Genomic DNA, 22,683 nt, shown 5'->3' with positions numbered 1-22,683 from the left:
GTTCTCTACTTTGTATTATAACAGTTTAATAGTCCTGGACTCTGCTCTCAGAAAGCCACCAACCATTTACAGGGTGTGTGAACTCCTTTCTGTTAAATATTTGTACACCATGCAACCTGTTTTTACCATATTCAGTAGTAGGAGATTCAACATAGTTCTATTTTAAAGAGAGAGAAAATCAAAATCACACAAACATGTTTTTGTTTTATCTTGCTAGTTAATCAGGTGAATTTTCATACAGAGGGACTTCTTTATTATCCAAGAGGTTGCAGGTGGGAGGTTTTGGCGCTTTGGCAACCATCCTACCAGTTATTATAACATTTTTCTTTCCACAGCGGCACAATTAGTCACAGCCTTTTAACTGAGTCCAGCGGGGCAGGTAATACAAGTAATGAGATGGACAGTTTACAGTAAGACAAATCCCCACTGTACTTTCTTGCTTACGCCTTCATTTCCTGCCACCACTTTAGTGTCGATGTCAAGGCAAAAATGCCCCAAAAAAAGACTTAAGGAAGGCAAAAACTGTTTATGAACTGGAGCAAAACACTATAGTTTTCATCAGATTTTTACCATATAGCACCACATGCTAATTAAAGGCGTAGGCTTGGTGAGCTATAGCACTTTATGCATAACCTTTTATATATGATTAGTTTGTTTTTATATGTAAAGATAGAAAATATTTTTTCATTCATTAGTATCAGAATGCCCCCTACAAAAGTGTCCTGACGCAGAGAAAGGATCAGTTAATATAAAATGTATAAATCAGACCTCAATATAAACATTGTTTTTGGCCCTGGTCTGCTAGTTTAGCTTTAAAGACTTAAAGCAGCGTAAAAGACAAGACGGTAATCCTCTCAGCGTGGGATCCAGGCTCATTAAAAACACCACTCTCGTCATGAGAGGACCCATCACCAGCTGAACTGTGACCCATTTTGGGTGCGACCCCTTCGTTTAAGAAACCAGGCGACAGAGTCTATTATTCAACTTCCTGGGAACTAAACCTAAACACAGCACTCCTCTCATGTGCGAACCAAGCTGAGAAGCCGAGCTTGAATCAGCAGCTGAATAAAAGCCTTCATGTGTTCTTTCTTTTTAATGGACCTAACTCTCTCTCAAGCTACAACTTAATAGCACATTAGTGTGTGTGTGTGTGTGTGTGTGGAGGTGGTAGGTTAGAGGGTGGGAGGGGTTCAGGATACAGACTAGGGAGTGTGTCCTGCAGTTTGAACAATCACACCCAAACTTCCACTTCACTTCAATCAGCCACCAGCTATTTCCCGCCTTTAACCTTTCATTCCCTTTTACTTCCTCTGTCTCTCTTCTGTTTTAGCAATTTTGCACACTCGCTTTTCCTTTTCAATCCTCACATCAGTGTTTTCTTCCTCTGTATTTCATTTTCTATCCATCTCTGCAAGGCTATTCATTTCACTTAATTCACTGCATAGAAAGTAACTAACTACAGACGTTGTTGTAACTATAACCAGGTATCTTTTTTGTGCGCTTCTACTTTTTTGAGAACATTTTTAAATCAGTAAATGTACTGTATTGTCATGATTCCTGTCTCAGCCCATGTTGTATGTCTCCTGTCATACTGCACCCTGCCACCAGATGTCCTCGGACCTTCCTCCTGCTCCCAGAGCCACCTGCTCACCTGTTTCCTATTCCCAATCACTGGAACATCACCGCCTACCTACACACCTGTTCCTCATTTCCCTGATTGTCTCCCCTGTGTTTATACATCAGCTCCATGCTAGTGCACATAAAAACACAGTGACAGGCAGCAAATTTCACAGATAGGAGGTGAACGGGCAGAAAACAATATAGATTTACACCCATTATATGTACCTGGACTATCACTGCACTATGTCAGGTTTTCAAATAATAAATAATTCTGGTCTAGAGCGCAGTTTTAATCAATATTGTATAAATGGAGACTAAAGACTGTCAGAATCATAATAAAGTGGATAAAGTGGCTTTAGTGTTAAGTTGCACTCTAAGCAGCTGTGCTCAACTCATTTAAAAAAAGCACTGATTAGAGTGATCCAGAGTTTTACTGTAATGGCCCATGTAGGAGACTTTTCATGTAATTTGCTTTGAGCCTTTTCCCTTTTTGTAAAGAGTGGTTTGTCAAAAACTCCTGATGAGAAAATATAGCCTCAGTAAATTGTAGAGTGGTTGGTTTGCAGGGGGTCGTGCTGTTGCAGCCAGTATGTCACATTGGCCCTTTGAACTATGAAACTCCTGTTTCAGGTAACACTGTACTACAACCACCATTATTTAGCATTTATGAGCAGTATGTAAATCAATTGCACCCAACACTTATCAATTATAACTTAACAGCTTATATTATTACAACTGTTTTACTATAGTGCTATTCTTTATCTGATAATATGGCAGCCCCCACTTACTGATGACCACAGATGGAGTTATGGTTACTCTTTCAGCCACTTACAACTACATTAGGCCATGCTTACCCAGCTTCTCAGTGATGCCCAAAAAAAAAAAAAATGAGTAGGCCTACTTGAGTAGTTTGCGACACATAATCTCACTTGGCTACAAGGAAATAAACAGTCATCATAAAAAATTGAATGTTTGTGTGTGACAGCAGCTTGTTCTGAGTTTTTCCTCACCACATGACAGTCAGGTTGTTATGAGCTAAACTAAGGATGGATTCAATTCAGAATATACTACCATTCAGAATAAGTCTCAGCTGTATCTACAACAGACGGTGATCTGATATCCAAGAATACACACAGTCTGCTGCACTTTCTACAAAGCACTTCAACACTTTTTTTTTTTTTTTTTTCCCCTTCTGTCTCTGTTCGTGTTGTGACACCTCCCCCATGTGTTGATGTTTGGTACTGAGCACTGCAACAGCCAGCTCCTCTGTGTGGACGGGGTGAGGGGAGGATCGGAGGGTGGAGCTCCACCTCACCGTTCTCAGCTCACCAGCACAGGTACATTTTTTTTTAAAGGCTGTAATCCAAAGCCAGCAAAGCAAGCAGAAGCTACTTGGAAGTTGGCAGTAGTGGAAAAGACAATGGATGGCGTAGTTAGGCAGCCAGATGTTGCGCTTAACTGAATGCAAGTTAGATGATAAAGGCCTAACTAACAATGGGGAGTTTTGTGGCTGATCTGTTTGTGCTCCTGCTGATTTCCACACGACAAGTTTATGGAGGTAAGGTGCTGCAGAGGAGAGAAAATCACTCCTCCTAAATGACAGATGTAAAACTTAAAACTGAAAACTAATATGTTACAATGTTACTGTTTAATGATTTGTTGCATCACTATAATATAACTGGTAACACTGTAAATAGTTTCCCCCCCATAGAAGTGTGTAAAAAATACAGTTATTATTGGTCGTGAGTGTAAATCTATTAATGTTAACACTTAACATTCACACACAAGCTGTTGTGGTTGTCCTGAAGTAAATTCCTAATCCAGTCTAATATTGTCTGTAGACATATGGCAGGACACTGCTGGATACTGGATTATATTTTGATTGCATGCTTGCAGCTACTTATGTTTTGCAAAGGGACATGATTAACTGACCTGATGCCTGATACGCTCCTAGACTGTGATTTTAGTTGTACAGGAAAAAATGTTTATTGGCTGGCTAGCAGCATTGCCTCAGGCAGTCGCTCATGTCTCTATATCATCCTTACACCTGTTCATGAGAGTGCATAAAAGACCTGCATTCATAGGTGTGTCTGTGACTGTAGGAAGATTACTAATAATCCAGTGTTCACTGGTATCATAGAGGCAGATTAGAGATAGATGGACAGACATGGGTTACACTGACAGCGGGCTTATAGGCTTTATGCAGAACGGCATGCTGGGCCAGTCTGCTGACTGAGTACTTCTCTTTAGGACCAGTCTTTTAACACCTAATAATTTCCTTGATAATCAACTTTACTTTTTGCAGGTGGTGCATTTCCAGTTTCAAAAGGATTTAAAGGCAGTAAAATAATAAACTATGAAAACTATTTTGAAAAATAATACAATTTGTAGGCAGAAGATTAAAGCCCCCAAAAAACAATAAAAAATAATGAAATGCAGAAGAACAGATGTAAAAGATGATTATTTTTCCATTGTTTTCTGTCTCTTCTTAAAAGCAAATTCCTACCAATTTGTATGAAATGTCTGTTATTCACATTCTACTCAATCAGGAACCATGTTTCACAGATACAAAAAAGAAAGAAAAGAAAGCTGGTAAGAGTCTAAAACTGTTTTTGTATTTACTTTTTTTTTAAGTACTTCTTTTCAGTCCCACTGCACTGCTGTACTGATTGTTTTTGGAGAGTTGTCACCCATCCACACACACACACACACACACACACACACGTTCCCCTGACCTTTATTCATTGAATTGAATTACGGTTTCAATGAATGGACAGTCATTTTGACAAAATGCTCCAGTACTGCTGTTTTGTAGGTCAAATCAATCAAAATAGACTGCTTTACTTTTTTTCATTTACAGATGTGTGTGGTACACTGGCCTCACTACTAAATACAATACAATACATTGTAATTACATATTGACTTATCATTAAACATAAATGTGGGAATGAGTACAGCCTTACAGGGCTTATAGCATGGCTGTAGACTGTTAGTCTTGTTTTACCATTAGCTAGATAGCCTTAAATTCAAACTAGACATTTCATTTCATATCTGACATGAAGGTACAACATCATGAATGCCGTGTCATGAATGAAATATCTTTTAATTTACATTTGGACCACGACGCCGGACGCTTATTTGTGAAGCAGCTCTGCCATTGACAAATGTTTGTACAACTAGTTCAGTCTGCGTCATCTGGGTCAGCAGTGAAGTCTATTTAGCATCAGAACATTTCAGGATGACCCGCTCCAGGATGCATTAGTTGTCATTAATTGAATTCAGATAGTGTAAAGTGCAGAGTAGACACCAGATTGACAAAACAGTCAATACAGATTAATCAAATAGTCTTTCCTTTGGCATTTACCAAATGTTAGTTTCAATATCGGTTGATATGTTTGAATCGGATATAGCTTAGAATGTAAATGTTAAAAAGTAATAGAATATGTCAGCATGGGACACATTTGCAGCATGTCTTTTAGCCTCATAATAAACTGTAAGAAAGATGAGAAGCAAAAGAAGAAAATGAAAACATGTTTGAAACAAAGTTAATGTTTACTGACGAGGCTGCGAGACAGACAGTCCAGATTGAACTTCACACAACACAAACTATAGCCTGAATTATTACGCATCCTATGCCTTCATTAGAGTGAACCAGGACTTGAACCAGCATTTAGCATTCTCACTTTAATGAGTTGGACTTAATTTAAAATTGGAAGCTTCAGTAAATTAACTTGGACCATTGGACTGGATTGCACTGGCGATATTGTAACTACCCACTGTATTTCAGGACATGAATGAAACGGTTTTGGATTGATGAATAAGCATACTTGATCTGGCCACAACTTTGACCTCAACTTCTCATCTGGCTTCTTTTTCATTGTCACAGTGTCCTTCTACGGTGATGGCTACATCCACCTGCGGACAGTGGAGGCATCCGTTCAGACCTTGCTCCATGTCCGATTTCGAACCTCCAGTCAGGCAGGGCTGCTGTTTTTGGCAGCAGGACCTAGAGACTACTTGCTGCTGGAGCTGATCTCTGGGCGTCTGCAGGTAGGTAATAGCACATATTAGGGTATAGTAGGAAAGTTTTGCCATGAATCTAGTCATGGATGAAAGCAAGACAAATGTGCTGAATGTTAATTTTAAAGGATAAAGATATTATGAGAGGAAATCAGTTTATGCTTTGGCAAGGCAACACTATTTGGATTTTACGATAATGGCTGTCTAGAGACGCTCACATAAAAATACCTCACACTTTCAAAACAAGAGGAAATATTTGTCCCCTGGCCATTTTAACTCATATGTTGGCATTTACTATCACGAGGAGAGCCCGAGAGAAGACTGAACACACACAGCTTGGTGTCGGATTGCTTGCAGAGAGAAAAAAAAAAACCCTTTGGCACAGGCTGCATTTCAGGACAAGTTCCTTCATGACCAGGTTAAGAGAGAAGACCACAATAGTTTAATGAAAGCTCTAAGTACAAGGCAAGGGAGCTACTCGTGATATATTTCTTTGTGGAATAATTATTTAATCTACAGCTAATAGCTCCCTTGATTTTGTTTTAAAATTTATACACTCAAGATGTAGTCACCATGTCTACGTTTAACAGTTTTTGCTTTTATTGTCACTTTTTGTCCCTCAAATTATGGTCTGAGCATAGAAACAGAAATAAGAGAGTTTAATTTCATACCTCTTGGTTGTCACCTATTATCCCTCCTTTCCTCACCCCTTCCCTCCTTGCCTCCTCCTTCATCCCTTAGGCACGCCTAGACCTGGGTTCAGGTGAGCGTTCACTACGCTCAGAAAAGGGCATCCAACTTAGTGACCTGGGGTGGCACTCTATGGAGCTGACCCACGACCGCCATAATGTCACCATGACCGTGGATCGAAATTCTCACACTAGCCTCCGTATGCCAGGACCAGATCTGGAGCTCAGTGTGGAGGATGGACTCTTTGTTGGCGGAGCAGCTGGTCTGGATCATCCATACCTTCTCAACACCTCCACGGGGTTTAGAGGCTGTGTGGATGAACTTGTGTTCAATGAACATAACCTGCTGTCCAGTCTAAGGCCATATTCTGGGTACAAGAGCATCCATGAGGTGTCACTGGGCTGTAGTCCGCAGCTTTCTGCGACAGAAGAAGATCCGGTCAGTTTTTTCAGCTCCAAAGCCTTCATCTCACTCCCACCATGGGAGGTGCCACAGGAGGGACTGTTTGAATGTGAACTTCACCCCTCTGCAAGAGAAGAAGATGGCATTATCCTGTACAGCTCTGGCAACCAGGGAGAGTTTGTAGCCATAGAGATCATAGATGGTTACCTGGTGGCAACAATAGGAAATGGAGAGGGGAGTAAAACTGAGCTGCGTTCTCTAACACATGTTCACAGCAACCACACCTGGTACCCCATCCAGCTGCACCTGCTACCCCACAGCATCCACCTGAAGGTAGACAAGGAGTTAATCAAGGCTGACCTGAGTCTGGAGCTCCAAGTCATCCAGCTCAAAGGGCCTCTCCTCCTGGGAGGGCTGAACGAAGAAGCTCTGGGAGAGGCACGGCGAGCTGGGTTGTTCTCTGCCTCGTCTGGAGGAGGAGGCTCCTTTAAAGGCTGCCTCCGAGAAATTAGGGTGAACACTCAAAGAACGGGTCTCCCTCATGCTGCCATCACCAAGGACATCACTGTAGGTTGTAAGACGGGGCAAGCCCTTGTGACAGCGACCACCATCAGCCCAACAGACCGTCCTGAGTTAGATTTTACAACCTCACAACCAATTAGCAACAGTAAGAAGAACCCTAACTTTTTACTGCTGAGAACGCTAGAGGTAGCAGAAGGAGGCCGAGCACCACTGGAGCCCAAACACATGAAGGTAGGACTTATTGTCTCCTGCTGACCTGGTCTTCTAGTTTTTACTTTGAGTCATTTGACAGGTTTCTTTTATAACAGTAAAAATAATATGGAGCGATGTAGTATTAATCTGTTCCTATTTGTACTCCCTTCCAGGTGAATCTGGATTTTCGGAAATTGGGCATCCATCCTTCCCAGTTGATGTTCCGCATTGAGGAGCAGCCTGTTCACGGCCAGCTCCGGCTGGACCTCAGACCAGATCCTGATGGGATGCTCGATGAGGGGCAAGAAAGAACTATCACATTAGGAACCGAGGAGAAGGACCGGACTTTCAGTATGCTTGACCTATGGCAGGGCCGGGTGATGTACGTTCACAGTGGGTCAGAGGACCAGAGTGACTTTTTCATGTTTTCAGCCTTCTCCAACAATAAAAAGGAGCTTCCTGTGTTTCTGAGGAGCAACCGTCTTCACCGGTTTGATATTAGCATCAGTCCTGTTAATGATGCCCCTGTGCTCAGCCTCCCAGAGGGAAACCTTTTTACCCTGCTCAAGAAGTCAAAACGACAGGTAGGCACAGTGGAATGATGGTTGGTATGAATATTTGTGTTAATTAAGCATAATAAAATGAAAATACTAATACACCCACAATGTCCCCAGCTAACAACAGATGTGCTGAGAGTGTCAGACCCGGACAGCAGTCCTGTAGAGCTGGTGTTCAGCTCCCTTGGAAACCTCAACACTGAGGCTGGACACCTTGAGCACCAGGATTACCCCGGCAGGTTGTTGCTATGGCTTGTGAGGCTTTACAGTGCCTCAAAAGTCTTCTTAAAAGCAGTCATTGAAGTCTATTAGGGAAGTGGCTGTGTGTGTATATGTAAGAACAGAGACAGAAAACAAAAGATGCCTGAAAAAGGTTTTGACAGAACAAAGACTTGTTGACGCAGCAGCTATTAAAACAGAACAGAACATGGAAGTTAACAGGGTTTTATATATCTTCCAGGGCCATTAACTTGTTCTCCCTACATGATCTGGAGGATGGTAAGATCAACTTTGTCCACACTGGGGTTTCCACCTCGAGGCTGCCACTCAGGGTCAGCGACGGGCAGAAGGTACGTAATGTTATCTTTCCCAAAGTGGAATAAACCTATGGAGACTTGCAGGTATCTGTTGCCATTATGCCAGTTATAGCAGTGAACTATCAGTGTCAAGACCTTGATTAATGGAAATATATGGCTTGCTTTTTCAATGAGTCTCTTTATCCTATTACCTCTCCGCTTATAATGTTGCCTTGTCTCATCCTTTGCTTCCTCTTCTCGTGTCCTTTTCTTTCATCTTTCTTCACTTGCTTGGTCTCCTCTCCTTTATTGTCTCACATCATCTCTTGTTTCCCTTTCTCACACTTTTCTAACCTTATCTGCTGTTTACTCTCATCTCTTTGTTCTTCTTCATTCATCTTCCTCACCTCACCTCTGGTGTTTCCTTCTTCCCTATTCTTTCTACAGTTAAGCAACACAGTAGTTTTGCGGATCATGGCGGTGGCACTCGAACACAAACTGGTGAATAAAACCGGACTGGAGGTGAACCAAGGCGAGGCTTCCATCATCACCACCAACCATCTCGCAGTACAAGTAAATGTGGCTGATCAGGCAGCAGAAATCCGATACGACATAACAGAGCCACCACGATATGGTGAGCTCCAGCGGCTGCACTCAAGTGGCGACTGGAAACTTACAACCTCGTTCTCTCAGAAACTTTTAGAAAAAGAACGGATCCGATACCTCAGCACTTACCATGGCCTTCAGACTCAGAACAATGTCACTGATCAGTTCAAATGTAAAATCAGCATCAATTCACTTGCTACCGAGGAGGTTATTTTCCCTATTGTGGTTCGCTGGATCCACTTCAAGGTCACACGAAGCAAGATGGAGGTCAGTGGTGTTCAGTCGGCTGTTGTCACTCCTGAGGACCTCCATGTAGTTTCAAAGGGTGTCAAACTCAATGAGAGCAACCTCTTTTTCAGGCTCCGTACAGTACCAAAGAAAGGTCAGCTGTTCCTCGACGACAAAGTTCTACAAAAGAACTCAACCTTCAGCCAGAAGAATATTACAAATGGTTTGCTGAAGTACGAGCTGCTCAACAGGCTACTCGATGACACAAGAGACACATTAAGCTTTCAGGTATTTTCAACACACGCCAACTCGACAAGTTACGACTTCAGAATCAACATAAAAACTGAGTCAACAGCCTTCACCATTGTAAACAAAGGCCTTTCGATACTGGAAGGAGGGAGTAAAGTCATTACCAAAGACATCTTGTTCACTCAGACAGCAAGTAACCGAGAGGTCCAGTACAGCATCACGGTGAGCCCCAAGCATGGGCAGATCAGAAAGATCAATCTCTCCAACTCAACGTCCATTAATGACAACATTGTAAGCTTCACAAATCAGGATATCATGGAGGAGAGGATTATGTATGTTCATGATGACAGCGAGACCAAACAGGATTCTTTTACGTTTCAAATCGTGGTTTATAAACCGCATAAACACACCAGCAAGAAGGAGGATAGAAACACAGCCGAACACACCTTTAATATCTCCGTGCAGCTTGTCAATGATCAGAGACCTGTCAGGGTCGTTGACAAAGTTTTCCATGTGGCCCGTGATGGCCAGAGGTTGGTGACGTTGAACGACCTTCGCTACCGGGACGATGATTCTGACTTTGAGGACAACTGGTTGGTGTACACACGGAGGGGGATTCCCATGGGAGAGCTGGTCCTGGCCAGTGACCCCGGTCACAAGCTGTACGAGTTCACACAGCGGGACCTTGAGCAGGTGAGCACGATTTATCTGAGATTCTCCATCATCCAGGTGCTAGAATATTTAGAATCACTAAATTAAAGATATACAGTATATATTTGCTGTTTTACTATTCAGATCCAGTGTCATGACATCAATGACCCCCTTGTGTCTCTTAATAAGTGTGCAAAAACAATGCATCTGTATGCATTTACTGTTACTTAATTCAATGAAAAACATTTGTTAAAAGGACAGTTATTTAGCTTTTTGTCTTTAATAATGGAATACATTATTTTTCATTATAACATGAGTTTTCCATGCCACATTAAATCAAATCACAACACAGAAAACAAAGTTATTGTCCTTGTAATACAGTATGTTTTTCATTTAATTATGACATAAAAAGGAAATACAAATATCAATGTGTATTGCATTTAAATGTATTTCTTCATTTGATTTGTTTTAATTTCTGCATTTTAAATTTTCCATGATGGATACTCTGCTGGACTAAGATTTTAGTTAAATGTATTTATTCATTTTAACCATGCTGATTCTTTTCTCCTTTCCTTTCATCATCTCCTCTTCTCTTCTCCTCTCTTCTCTCAGAAAAAAGTATTGTTTGTCCACAGAGGAGTGAGTTTCGGACGTTTTGTGCTTTTCGTATCAGATGGCAAACATTATGTTTCCACACTGCTTGAGGTGATTATAATGTCTTCACATTTAATGCATTTTATGGATTTATTCATTTATTTATACTTTTCTGGTGAAACAGTCAGCATCACTGTAAACATTTCCGGTGTTAGCCAAGTGGCTAATTTTCAACTGTTGTACTACAATGAACATTAAGTCTTCAAGTTGTGATTGTGCCAAATTTATATTTTCATGTTATTCACCAGCAGTTTAAATTGTGCATGTGATGGTTAAGCTAGTAATTAAATATCAAAAGGCATATGAGTGTCAAAAGAAGTAAGCCTATGATGTTATGTATTCACTGACTGCTGTTATTATTATTTTCTGTCTCTGTTGTGTAACTGGCTGTTACAGGTGATGGCCCAGGATCCTTACTTGCAGGTGGAGAACAACACAGGCCTCATGGTCCAGCGAGGTGGAATCACCACCCTGACCTCCGCTAACCTCAGTGTCTTCAGCAACCTTGACATACGAGACCCACAGGAAGTGACATTCGAGGTCTTCCTTCCACCTAAACACGGTGTGCTCTGCTTTAATGATGGAGATCAAGATGCTGTAAAAGAAGCAGATGCAATTTCAATATTCACCCAGCGGGACCTGGTGGCAGGGCGCCTGGCATATCTTCACGATGGCAGCCATGAATTGTCAGATTGGTTTAATGTGACGGCAAGAGCAAGGGAGAAAAGCACAGAGAGGCAACCGGACAGAGGGAGGAGGGAGGTGCATCTGGACATCGGAGTGCCGGTAAAAATATTCCTGGAGAGCCATCAGAGGCCACCAACGGTCATAAGCAACCGTCCAGTGGTGGTGGCAGAAGGACAGAATGTCTCCATAAGCAGAGAACATTTAGAGGCAAGTCAATAATCATAACACAGTAAAAGATTCACCCACTAATTACTTTAACAGATTGAGATATACAGGCTTTCAAAACTCACTTTCTAGACTCTAGTTGTTGCATATAAGTCGTTCACATCTAGGACTGGACAGTATATCAGGGTCTAGCCTATGTGGGCTTTTTGTGTACGTAACATTTTTCAAGTTAACACAACAAGTCATAAACTGAGTCTCCTTGAATGATTTTTAAATACTTGAGCTGAAAATGACAGCTCCACTTTGACTTCCTTTAATGTAGATTTTCCAGATCCAAACAGACAGAACAGATTTTATCGATAGTGTCCATTTGATATGTATATTGTTCCATACAGGTCACCCACTGTTGGTTTATAGTTTATTCCTGTTGTTATAGTTCCGCATGTACGGTTTGTCCTTCACATCTTCTACAGTACATACTGTATCATCTTCCTGTTGTTTAATAATGAGGCCTGTAATAATGAACCTGGCATATTTCCATTGTATTTGCAAATATGTTCTTAAGTTTTCTTTTCACCAGGTGGTCCACGAGGACAGCCTGCCCTCAGAGATCATTTTTACTGTCCAAAGTCCTCCCACCCTGGGTTTTCTTCAGAGGTTCTCCCATATCAACAAGCACCTGAACAACAATGGAGAACAGCAGCACCTCTATCAGGTACAGCCAACTTTACAGCTAAGTGTGGATTCATTGGAGCGCTTTTGTTGTCCTGATGCAGAAAACAAGGGACTGTCTGTTCCAAAACCAAAAAGAGGAATGCAGAGATGGGAGATAACTGAGGTGTTTGTCACTGCAAGTGACCCCTTTTCATATTCGTTATTTGACTGTAAAATAAAATTTTTTTTTTGGAGCTTTATGTTTTAAAAAAAAAAGTGATAAACGTTTAGTTTAACTAGAATGTCCTCGTGGCCACAAGTTGTACACTTCAGCATTTAAGTGTCAAAAGAGTCGCACAGAAAAAGCATGTGATGGGTCTGTCCTCTCTGTTCCTTCCTGCAGGGCATCAGAGAGCAGCAGACAACCTCCTTCACCCAGGACGACCTGAACCAGGGATCGATCGTCTACCATCAGCAGTCCACAGGAAGCACCAACGACTCTGTTCTGTTGGAGGCAACCAACGGGGTCACAAAGGTCGGACCTATCAGGCTGGAGATCGATATCATTCCTATCCTGCTCCCTCTACAGGTACAGCATCTATATCTACATGTTGGATGAACTTAGATAAAAGGCAACAGTTGCATGAAAATGGAAAGAAATTCACTGATTTGTCAGTCGACATACCAGGAGATCCAAGTGACCCACCAAAAAAAACAGTCAGTAAGAACTTTCTTCTGTTGGTTGTTTCTGCAGGTGTCTGACTTGACCCTGGATGAGGGGTCATCCCTGCCGTTGACTTGTGACATAATCAAGGTCGCCAATCATCACTTCTCAGACATGAACTTCCTGTATCAAGTCATCGATCCACCACGACACGGACACTTGGAGCACAGCCGGATACCGGGGATGCCCATCACTGCTTTCACACATACTGAGGTTTGACTGAGCACACAATATGTATTTTATATGTTAAAAAAACTTAAACGTTTTTCCAAAAGTGTATCTCAAGAGAAGGAACTTTTAGCCTCACAATTATTTAGAAATCACACACAGTGTCTTTTTTTTTTTTAAATTGAATCAGACACATCTCTGAAAGATGATACATAGTGCCATGTTAGAATCAATCTTTATACGTGAATCTCCACACACTTTTTTTCCAGGTGGAACGTGAGTACATCTCCTATATCCACGATGGCAGCGACACACAGAGAGATAACTTCACCATTGTGGCCAATCAGACAGAAATCAGGAAGCACAGCCTGCCCTGCACCGTTCACATCAGTGTCACACCCGTCAATGATGAGACTCCTGTCGTTACAACCAACCGGGGTCTGAAGGTGGGAAGTGAACGGACTTCTGAAATCACAAAATCACTAAGAGGGTCTTGTTTTATTTCAAAGGATTTCTCAGGGAAACAGGCAATTATGCTGAAACAGACATGATATACTGTACTGTCTATATTATTAGTTAGCAAATTTATGGGTATCATTTTATATTCTTGCTGATAATTAACAATACCACGTGTTCACAATTCTCTTTCTTATCAAATTTTTTTTTTTTTTTTCCTGGCTCTAGCTCTATGTTGTGGCTTCATATTTAGTGTACAGACATGAGAGTGGTATCAATGTTCTTAACTAACTCTCTGCAAAAAAGCAAATAAGCATGTTGCTGAAAATGTCCAACTAATCTTTTAATAGCTAAGTTTAATAGCCTTCCTGTCCTTTCTTTCCATCTTTCCTCTTGTTTCCTCAGGTGTGGGTGGGTTCGGTGACAGAAATCAGTACAAATGATCTCAGTGCAGAGGACTCTGACACACCGTCTGAGGGGCTGGAGTTTGTTGTCACACCACCCAGCAACGGCCACCTGGCCCTGAAGAGCGCCCCCTCCAGACACATCCTGAACTTCACCCAGAATTACATACAAAGTGGACAGCTGGTGTTTGTGCACAGTGGTGAGCTGAGCAGAAGCTGGGCAGATTAAAGTTAGTTTTTAGATGAAGGTAGAGCGTATTTTGTACTGAAATGTGTCATTTTTATGGGGCCTGTTGGGTAAAAGATGAGTCTGGAATAAACAAAAGAATGGTTGGAAGAAAGAATGAACTTTGCGGGCTCTCTTCTTGTGTAGGTGCATCGTCGGGTGGCTTTCACTTCCAGGTGAACGATGGTGTTAACTTCGCCCCTCGTCAAATCTTCAGCACGACAGCCCACTCTCTGGTCCTCACCATGCACAAAAACCATCCAATGGAGGTGTATCCAGGTACAACAGCTCACTCAGCTACAATAAAACATCCTGGCTCAAATCCCTGGAGGTCCTCCAGGATCATGAGATTATTTAGGGGACTAAGGGTATTCTTTGTTGCTTCACCTTACTCCACTTGGTTATTTATCAAATGAAAACTGAAGAGGAAACCTTTCTATTTCTATCATTTCTTTTCTTCTACTGAAGTTAGCATGCTAACCAGCCAGCCCCGGCCGGCCTGCCTTGTCACTCCCTGATAACAAGTCACTGTAGCGTCCAGTCTGCCATGAAGAAGTAATGCTGCTCAGAGGGCGTATTATAACCTCTTGTATTGTAAACACAATAATGGCTGAAGTGTTTGCCAAGCGACAATTGCCACCACATGCCACAGGCAGAAAACCATGCCCCTTTAAGATTAATGCAATTTGTATTGTTTGCAGTCATGTCTGCACACCAGTTTAAACTAATTACCCTGATTGTCCCAAGCTGATACCACATACAGCTCAAAGGAGGGTGAAGTATTTGTTGGGTAAATCATTCCTGGAGGATGATATGTTTTAAAATGCTTCTAAAAATTCCCCAAAAAGCCACTCACTTGCCTATGCATTCATTAATTTCACGTCTTAGTCTGTCCTTTTGTGGCAGTTTGCAAGCAGGGAGATGTCCACAGATACCACAGTCAATCAGGGATATTCACTGCCTCCTCTCATTGTGTCTTTGTTACCTTTAAAGGCTCGGTGACACCAATCTCTGAGCAGGAGCTTCAGGTGGTAACCAATGACGTCAGCGATATCAGAAGAAACCACTCTGTGGTGTTTACAGTGACTGCTCCTCCTAAACTTGGCCGTCTGGTCAGACGTATGCCTGACAACTCTACACAAAACATTTCTACATTCACACAAAGCATGGTAGGAGGTTTATATACTGCATGCATATGCACAGAATGCAAAATGAGATGGTAGTTTGTCTGTCTCTGCACCAAAGGCAACCTGTTATTTACAGATTTCTTCATGTCATTGTCTCTCAGGTGAATGATGGAGTCATCCTTTACCATCAGAACAAGCCGGAGTCAGTGGGATGGTCGGCTGCAGACTATTTCTCTTTCACTGTGTCCTCTCCTCCCGCTTTCCTTCCTCCACACACCTTCACCTTCTTAATCTCCTACCAGGCCAACGAACATCATGACCACCCTCAACACAAGACCAGACTACTAAACAACGCAGGTACTGTACTGTTAAAATCAGATCTAAACAGTTTTCTTCCTTGTGTTTATAACTTACGAACAGGTGAAAAAAGGTTTTCCCAGGATAATCTTTGTACAGGTGGAAAAAACAGTCAGGGTTCCCTTAGGTTTCAGATCTCTTGCATTTACAGAATTGTTTTAACTTGTGAAAACAGCAGCATATTTTGCCATTTTCAGAATCTCCAGCTAAAGTAGAATGCATTCTGGGAAGATAAAGCCATCTTATTCACACTGAATCTACTCTTCTCTTTCATGAGGAAGAATATACAAGCACACTGTTTGCCTCTATCATTCAGGTGCTGTGGTGGCAGAGGGAGGCAGGGTCACGATTGACAGGTCTAAACTCGATGCCTCCAATCTCCTGGGGAAAGTTCCAGAGCCCCGACGGAAAGACCATCACATCCTATACCGTGTGATTTCTCTGCCACGTCACGGGGCTCTGTCTATCCGAGGACATAACCTCACCAGGTGCTGGGCTCATTTCTTGGTGTCTCTATATATGGCCAGGAAACCACAAAACATTGAAATTTGTCTTTTCTCCACAGAATGACGCACCTGCCTCTATCCATTTTTATTTATCGCCCAAAATAATATAGGGGAGACTGGGTATGGTTGTAACACTTTTTGCTTCAGCACCTGGAACTCACTGAATTTTTGAGGTAGAGTTCTCATCAAAGTACAAGCAAAAGTATCCATATGTGTTTACTACAAATGGCACCAATTCAAACTTCTGCAAAAATATCACGGACCTCATGAGTTGATGTCAACTATATGGTGTTCCTTTGTTACAACCTTACCCCAGTACCGTGGTAGTCTAATCTAATACAAGTCATATGAATTTACCTGCAATAGTATAAGTACTAAACAAAATATAGTCTTGGTCAAAACAATTACTTTCTTACTTTAAAATCAGTTTCTTCTCTGTAGAATCTGCATGTGCCTGTTTCCAGCCATGACAACCACCATGTGGGATCAGGAAGTGGGTAAACACTGAAATAACCATATGATTCCTGTATTATCACAGTTTGGTGGAATTGGTGGTGTTACAGCTCTCCCCATGTTACAACCATATCCGGTCTCCCCTATATTGTATTTTTAAACATATAAAAGAGGCATTGCAGACAGAAATATTTAGACAACATTTCTACCAATAAGTATATATACATATAATTAGAGTAAAGTAAAAAATATCCAGAATGATCCTTTTGGAAATTAACTTTCTGGATAATTTATTTAAACAAACTTTGTTTAAACTTTTTTTAAACTATTGTCTTCTAATATTTATCCTTCCCCAGAGATCAACCAGATTTCTCACAGATCACCCTGAATAAACTTGGCATTATGTACATCCACGACGACTCTGAGACGACGACCGACAGCTTCACTTTCCGGGCTTGGGTGGCTCCTTTGGATCTCCCCCCCTCATCTTCCTCTTCTGCTTTGTCCTCGGATTCCTCCTCTTCCTCCTCCTCCTTTTCCCGTCTCTATTCAGCTTCATCATCCTCCTTTTCGTCATTAGACACAGTGTCTCATCACAGAGTCAAAGACAGCCTGGCAGTGACGGAGATGTTCAACATCACAGTGACACCAGTCAATGACCAGCCGCCACTCATCAGGAGCAGAGCCCCGAGTATGAAGGTGGTAGTCGGAGAGAGAGTTGTGTTTGGTCCAGACTATCTGCAGGTGAGCCAGTGAAAAGTGAATGGGTGTAAATGTCAGCAGGCATTTTTACACTATTTGTTGAACTCATAAAAAAGATTTTTGTATGAACACACTGTTTTACCTTCTGAGATTTATTAAACTAACAACAATATTTGAGTATCAGTGTTTAACTTTTGGTGACATTTTCTTTTCAAACAGTCTTATAAAATATAATCTTTGACAATCTACATGTCCAGGTTGAGGATCATGACACCCCTCCAGAGGAGCTGCACTACCTCGTGATCAGTAAGCCCAACAACGGCTACCTGACACTGGGGGAAAGACCAGAGCCGGTGACCTCTTTCACCCAGTATGATGTCAACCATGGCCGGCTTCACTTTATACAGCAGGTGAAGAGTGACTCTGCATGATGGAGACTATACAGCTCAGTATATAGCATCAAATTATTCTGATGTCATTATTCTGCTTGTAGAGAAAGCAGCAGTCTGTCACTGTGTGGCTTGATACTGCCTCCAGGGGTCGCCAAAGACAAACGCCTTCAAATGCTACACATATGGGCTTTGAAATCCACTTTTTGTTAATTCCCCACTACATCATTTGTCACCAAAGTCTTGTCTCAAAAATTGGTGACACGGAAATGGATGTATCTTAAAGTCAATTAGATCATAGATTTCAAATTGTATTTAATATCAGGTAGCCCTTGATTTCCATTAAATTTTGTGTGGTGTGAAAATGAACTTGTGGAGATGTTAAACCAGCTTGAGATATGAATATATTCTGATTCCTCTGTTCCCTCCATCAGGGTGAGCCCTTGACAGGAGTTTTCTACTTCAATGTAACCGACGGTTATCACCGTCCACTCTACAAACTGTTTAGTTTGGAGGTGATTAAGCCTTCTGTCTCCATGGTGAACAACACTGGCCTGTCATTGGTTCAAGGCAGGAGTGCTGTGGTCCTCACAACCAACCAGCTGGCAGCTCAAACCAATGGTCGTAGCCGGGCCAAGATCACCTACACGGTCGCCACACACCCTCGCCACGGACGCATCGCTATTGACGACCAGGAGGTCATGACCTTCAGCCACGAGGACCTGCAGTTCGGTCGCGTTGTCTATCACATGACTGATCTGAGCGAATCAGAGGATAGCTTCCAAATCTCTGTGTCAGCCTCGTCATCTGGTGTTGATTACGGAAATGTAACAGCACAGACAGTGAAGGTAACTGTGCGGCCTCTGATCTACCTGAGGGAGCCGGTCAGAGTACCCAGTGGTATCGCCGTGAAATTGGGGAAAGCCATGATCGATGCCTCTGAACTGGCGAGAATCACTCGAGCTGACCCGGTCTTTGAGGTTCTGTCTCCACCAAAACATGGAAAACTGGTCAAGGTAAAACTGTTCATGGTAATCTTTTGATAAGGTTTCAAGGAAGATGCAGCTGTTTTTCATATTCATTTAGATATAATATTTACATATAATTCTCTCTGGTTGAAAGTTTAAAGTGGAAATGAAGCAGTCAATCAAGTTAACGTGATTTACTAAATGGATTTCCACTCTAATCAACAATTTTATAACAAATATGACAAATGTAAACATATAAGAGAAAATATAAGATCCGTTACATCTTTCGTAGCAAGAGTGGCGCCATCTTGCAGCACTATAACCTGTGACGTCACGGGGTTGGTTGGCTTGGCGGTTGAGGCAGTGAAATAGTTGAAGATAGTGAAAGGATGGAGACTGAGGAGCCACAGGACAGGAGAAGACAAAAGGGAGGCCACTATTGTATCGCTCCTGGATGTAAAAATGAGTTTTACAGAGTTAAAGCCAAGGACAAAACTGTCCATTTTCATAAACTGCCGCTGAAACGAAGAGCAGTCCTGCTGCGCTGGTTGGCGGCACTGAAGAGAGAGAGCCCACCGATGGGCACTAACTCCAGGGTTTGCAGTGAACATTTTTTGGATGAAGATTACCTAGAGGACAAGATCTTTGAGTCGGTCAAACTAGTTGTTCGCCGGACCAACAGACTAAAGCCTGAAGTTGCTCCGTCTGTTTTCAATTTCACCGCCTATAATATGTACTCTACTGACCGGCCTACAAACTCTGACAACAGCGGTGCAGAGGCATCAGTCCTCCGTAGGGAAAGGGCGCTAAACCGCGCTAGCCAGGCAGGGAAGAGACAGGTAGCAACCCACATAAGTCGGCAGGTACTGGTATCTGTTTGAGATGAACATCATTATTGACTGCAATAAAGTTCCACAAAGTCTCTGTGAGAGTCTCTCTAGCTCTCACTGAACACTTCTTTCACTCCAAACAGCAGCACTCATGAACACCTGATGTCCCCTCACCCTGACACACAGTCCGACGCACGTCACCTAGCCTAAAGATTTCCATAGCATCTCTGCAGCATCAACTGATGAGAGTTGGGCTGTACAATATAGCAGCCCAAATGACTGTCAGAAATTAAAACCACAACCATTAAAAATACTCGGGCCTGAAAGTATTCACCTAAAACTCACGTCATTCCACACCATACATGGTACATGCCTCAGCAAGAGGTCACAGCTGATACAAACTTCCTAAGAAATATTTCTTACGTAACTCCGTTTCCAATAGTCGGTAACTTCAGACACTCCAGACATTATACTCCAAACGTTATAATCCACAGACGTTATCCAAAGTTCCGTTATCTTCCTCACCATTATCTTGTTTCTTCTTGCAATGCGTGCAATAAAGTTTTTTTGCTAGCTTTTCCTTCACATGGCCCGACTGCCGAAAAGCCGTCACACATGTGTAGTGGCAAATTAAAAAAAAAATATCGTACCCACCACGAACCAACATAAACGCACAATAATTAACTTTTGGAGCAATTCTTACTTTTTTCAACCTAAAGTGTCTGACCGTCCACCCAGGAAACCGCTGGAGACCTGACTTGTTTTTTTTTTTTGTTTGTTTTTTTTAACCACACCGGAATTGGCTCACAACAAAATACGCATTTTTGATTGACCGATGTCCGCTCTGCCTGCTCGCTACTGCACTGGTTTTATTCATGACCAACCATAACAATAATAATTCAGCAATATGAACCAATAGTAGCGACAGTAGGCAGAATAATATATTTATGCATAAGGAAATGTTTCGCCTTTTACTGAAATTTACGTATTTTAGATACTATGCAGATTGTACTGGAGCCCTCTTTTGGTCCTGGACTGCAATAACGCCACTTCATGACAGATGACTATAAAAACTAGTTCTAGTAACTATGTACCTATGGATGGGTTTGGGTTAGACAGAGAGATAGATAACGTTATTAATCCCTCCATTTCCAGTTTAACTCGGTTCAGAAATGCTTCACTGTCTTCACTGGCCAACGCACCCAACCAACCCCGTTACGTAGGCAATGACGTCACACCAAAATGGCTGCTCGCTAGTTAGCTAGCAATTAGAATTTACGAAAATAAATTAGTCATATTTGTGGTTTTCACAATTTTTAATATCAGATTTTAGGCAAGGTGGTTTTTCTAATAAATTTCCTCACTACCAGTGCCAAAAACATGCATGTTTACAAGGTGATTACCCCATTCAGAACAGTATACAATGGATCACTTCAATAACCATAGTGGTTTATGACTTTACACTCTTACCATCTAATTTCAGTTTACTCTCTCCTCTGCTGTGTGTCTGTGCCTGTGTGTGCATTTATGTAGATAACCTATGACCCTAACCAAGCATCCGAGGTCCTGAAGTCTTTTACGTTCAGAGATGTGGTGCAAGGCCGAGTCGCCATCGAGGAGACTCTCAGTGATGGTGACAACCAGTTCCATGATAACAAATCAGTGCCCACAACAGCTCGAGGCCACACCCCCGCCAGACCTCTCAATGATTCTTTCATCTTCCTGGTGAGGGCTGGTAATGTCCAACCAGCGAAGGGTGAGCTTCATTTTACCATCTTACCCCACCACCAGATGCATCACGGTCTGGGTGCTGTAACTAAAGCAGATGGTGCAAGTCGCGAACACACCACAACCCGTCTACCGACACATAATAGGACTACTACTGGAGGAGGAAGAGGAGGTGGACGAGGGGGATCCACAACGCACAGCAGGGTTGAGGAGGGTTTGCACCCCCACATTTTGTCACATAAAAACCACAACAGGACACAGCACAGGTTGAGGCCTCACGGTCGCTGGGGGAACCACACACGCGGTGGGAGTCATGGAGGAAGATCAGGGAGTGGTCCAGAGGGAGCTGGAGGGGGTCACAGCCACGCTCCACAACCGCACCCTCCTTCTATCTTAAACAATCACGGTCCGGCTAACCCTCCTGACACCCACCTGGTTCACGTGGAGGTCCTCCCTCGCCCTGCCTCCGACCCCCTCCTCATTATCCTGCCACTGCTGGCCTGTTTGCTCCTCATCATTATTCTCGTGAGTTTGATTCTGGTGTTCCGCCACCGAAAGGAGAAGGCCCGTATGCGGCTCATCCAGGAGCTCGCTGCAGTGCAGCTACCCACCGAGGGCAGCCCTTACCTGGGCCGGCCAGAGCGGAGTGTGGCGATGCCATCTGTGGTAGTCACCCCTCTTGGCCCTGCAAGCTGCCCTACCTCACCGCGGATACCCCTAAGTCCCAGGAGGAGGAGTCTGGCCCCTGGGATGACCTTCTGGGGGCCATTTGAAGCTGATGGAGCAGGTGGCGATGGGAATATTAGAGGTGGCATAGGTATTGAAAGAGATAATGTAACATGTGGTAATGCACTCCAAGCTGTTACAGCAGGATTCAAGACCTCTGTGGGATCTACATCCCCTACTACAACTCTTAAAGACAACCAGTACTGGGTTTGATGGAGGTAATTCAAAGAAGAACTGTGCCTTAGAGGTGTATTCTTGGTGTGAAGGCTATACATGGCACATGTCTACTCTCTAGGGGACATTTGTGGTCATAAGGTACATCTGATCTACTATGAACTTTTTATAAAAGAGCAAATTGTGCACATTTGTAGAAATTGTTTGTAGAAAATATAAATTAAGTCATTTCAATGAACCAACCTGAACTGAACACATTTTTGATGTAGTGCTGTTTCATTTGTAAGACATTACCCAGCTGTGTAGGAGGTGTAAGACATTATTCAAAGGAAA

At 42.5% G+C, this 22,683-nt stretch overlaps 1 protein-coding gene across 1 annotated transcript; it reads left to right on the top strand.

The window, feature by feature from the left end:
• The first annotated feature begins 3,114 nt into the window (after nucleotides 1–3,114).
• LOC111237490 (chondroitin sulfate proteoglycan 4-like) lies at nucleotides 3,115–22,389 on the top strand. The gene is made up of 23 exons (XM_022766607.1): nucleotides 3,115–3,178; nucleotides 5,507–5,670; nucleotides 6,382–7,485; nucleotides 7,620–8,030; nucleotides 8,121–8,242; nucleotides 8,464–8,572; nucleotides 8,966–10,294; nucleotides 10,865–10,957; nucleotides 11,303–11,800; nucleotides 12,339–12,473; nucleotides 12,816–13,001; nucleotides 13,167–13,349; nucleotides 13,574–13,750; nucleotides 14,166–14,364; nucleotides 14,538–14,669; nucleotides 15,384–15,559; nucleotides 15,679–15,874; nucleotides 16,191–16,362; nucleotides 17,190–17,336; nucleotides 17,445–17,577; nucleotides 17,793–17,945; nucleotides 18,359–18,940; nucleotides 21,256–22,389. The coding sequence occupies exons 1-23, from the start codon at nucleotides 3,115–3,117 to the stop codon at nucleotides 22,387–22,389; spliced, it is 7,599 nt and encodes a 2,532-aa protein (XP_022622328.1).
• The last annotated feature ends 294 nt before the right edge of the window (nucleotides 22,390–22,683 follow it).

Source organism: Seriola dumerili, unplaced genomic scaffold (assembly GCF_002260705.1).
Source record: "Seriola dumerili isolate Sdu_G_001 unplaced genomic scaffold, Sdu_1.0 BDQW01000874.1, whole genome shotgun sequence".
NCBI lineage: Eukaryota > Metazoa > Chordata > Actinopteri > Carangiformes > Carangidae > Seriola > Seriola dumerili.
Note: the sequence above shows the minus strand (reverse complement) of the source record. Positions and strands in the feature narration are given on the sequence as shown.

What these genes read in the sequence shown, in the direction of transcription:
- LOC111237490 (XM_022766607.1), top strand. Translation starts at nt 3,115, where the DNA reads ATGGGGAGTTTTGTGGCTGATCTGTTTGTGCTCCTGCTGATTTCCACA. An exon ending in CACCAGGATTACCCCGGCAG is followed by an intron (nt 8,243 to 8,463) that starts GTTGTTGCTATG and finishes TATATCTTCCAG; the next exon opens with GGCCATTAACTTGTTCTCCC. An exon ending in TTGGTCCAGACTATCTGCAG is followed by an intron (nt 17,578 to 17,792) that starts GTGAGCCAGTGA and finishes CTACATGTCCAG; the next exon opens with GTTGAGGATCATGACACCCC.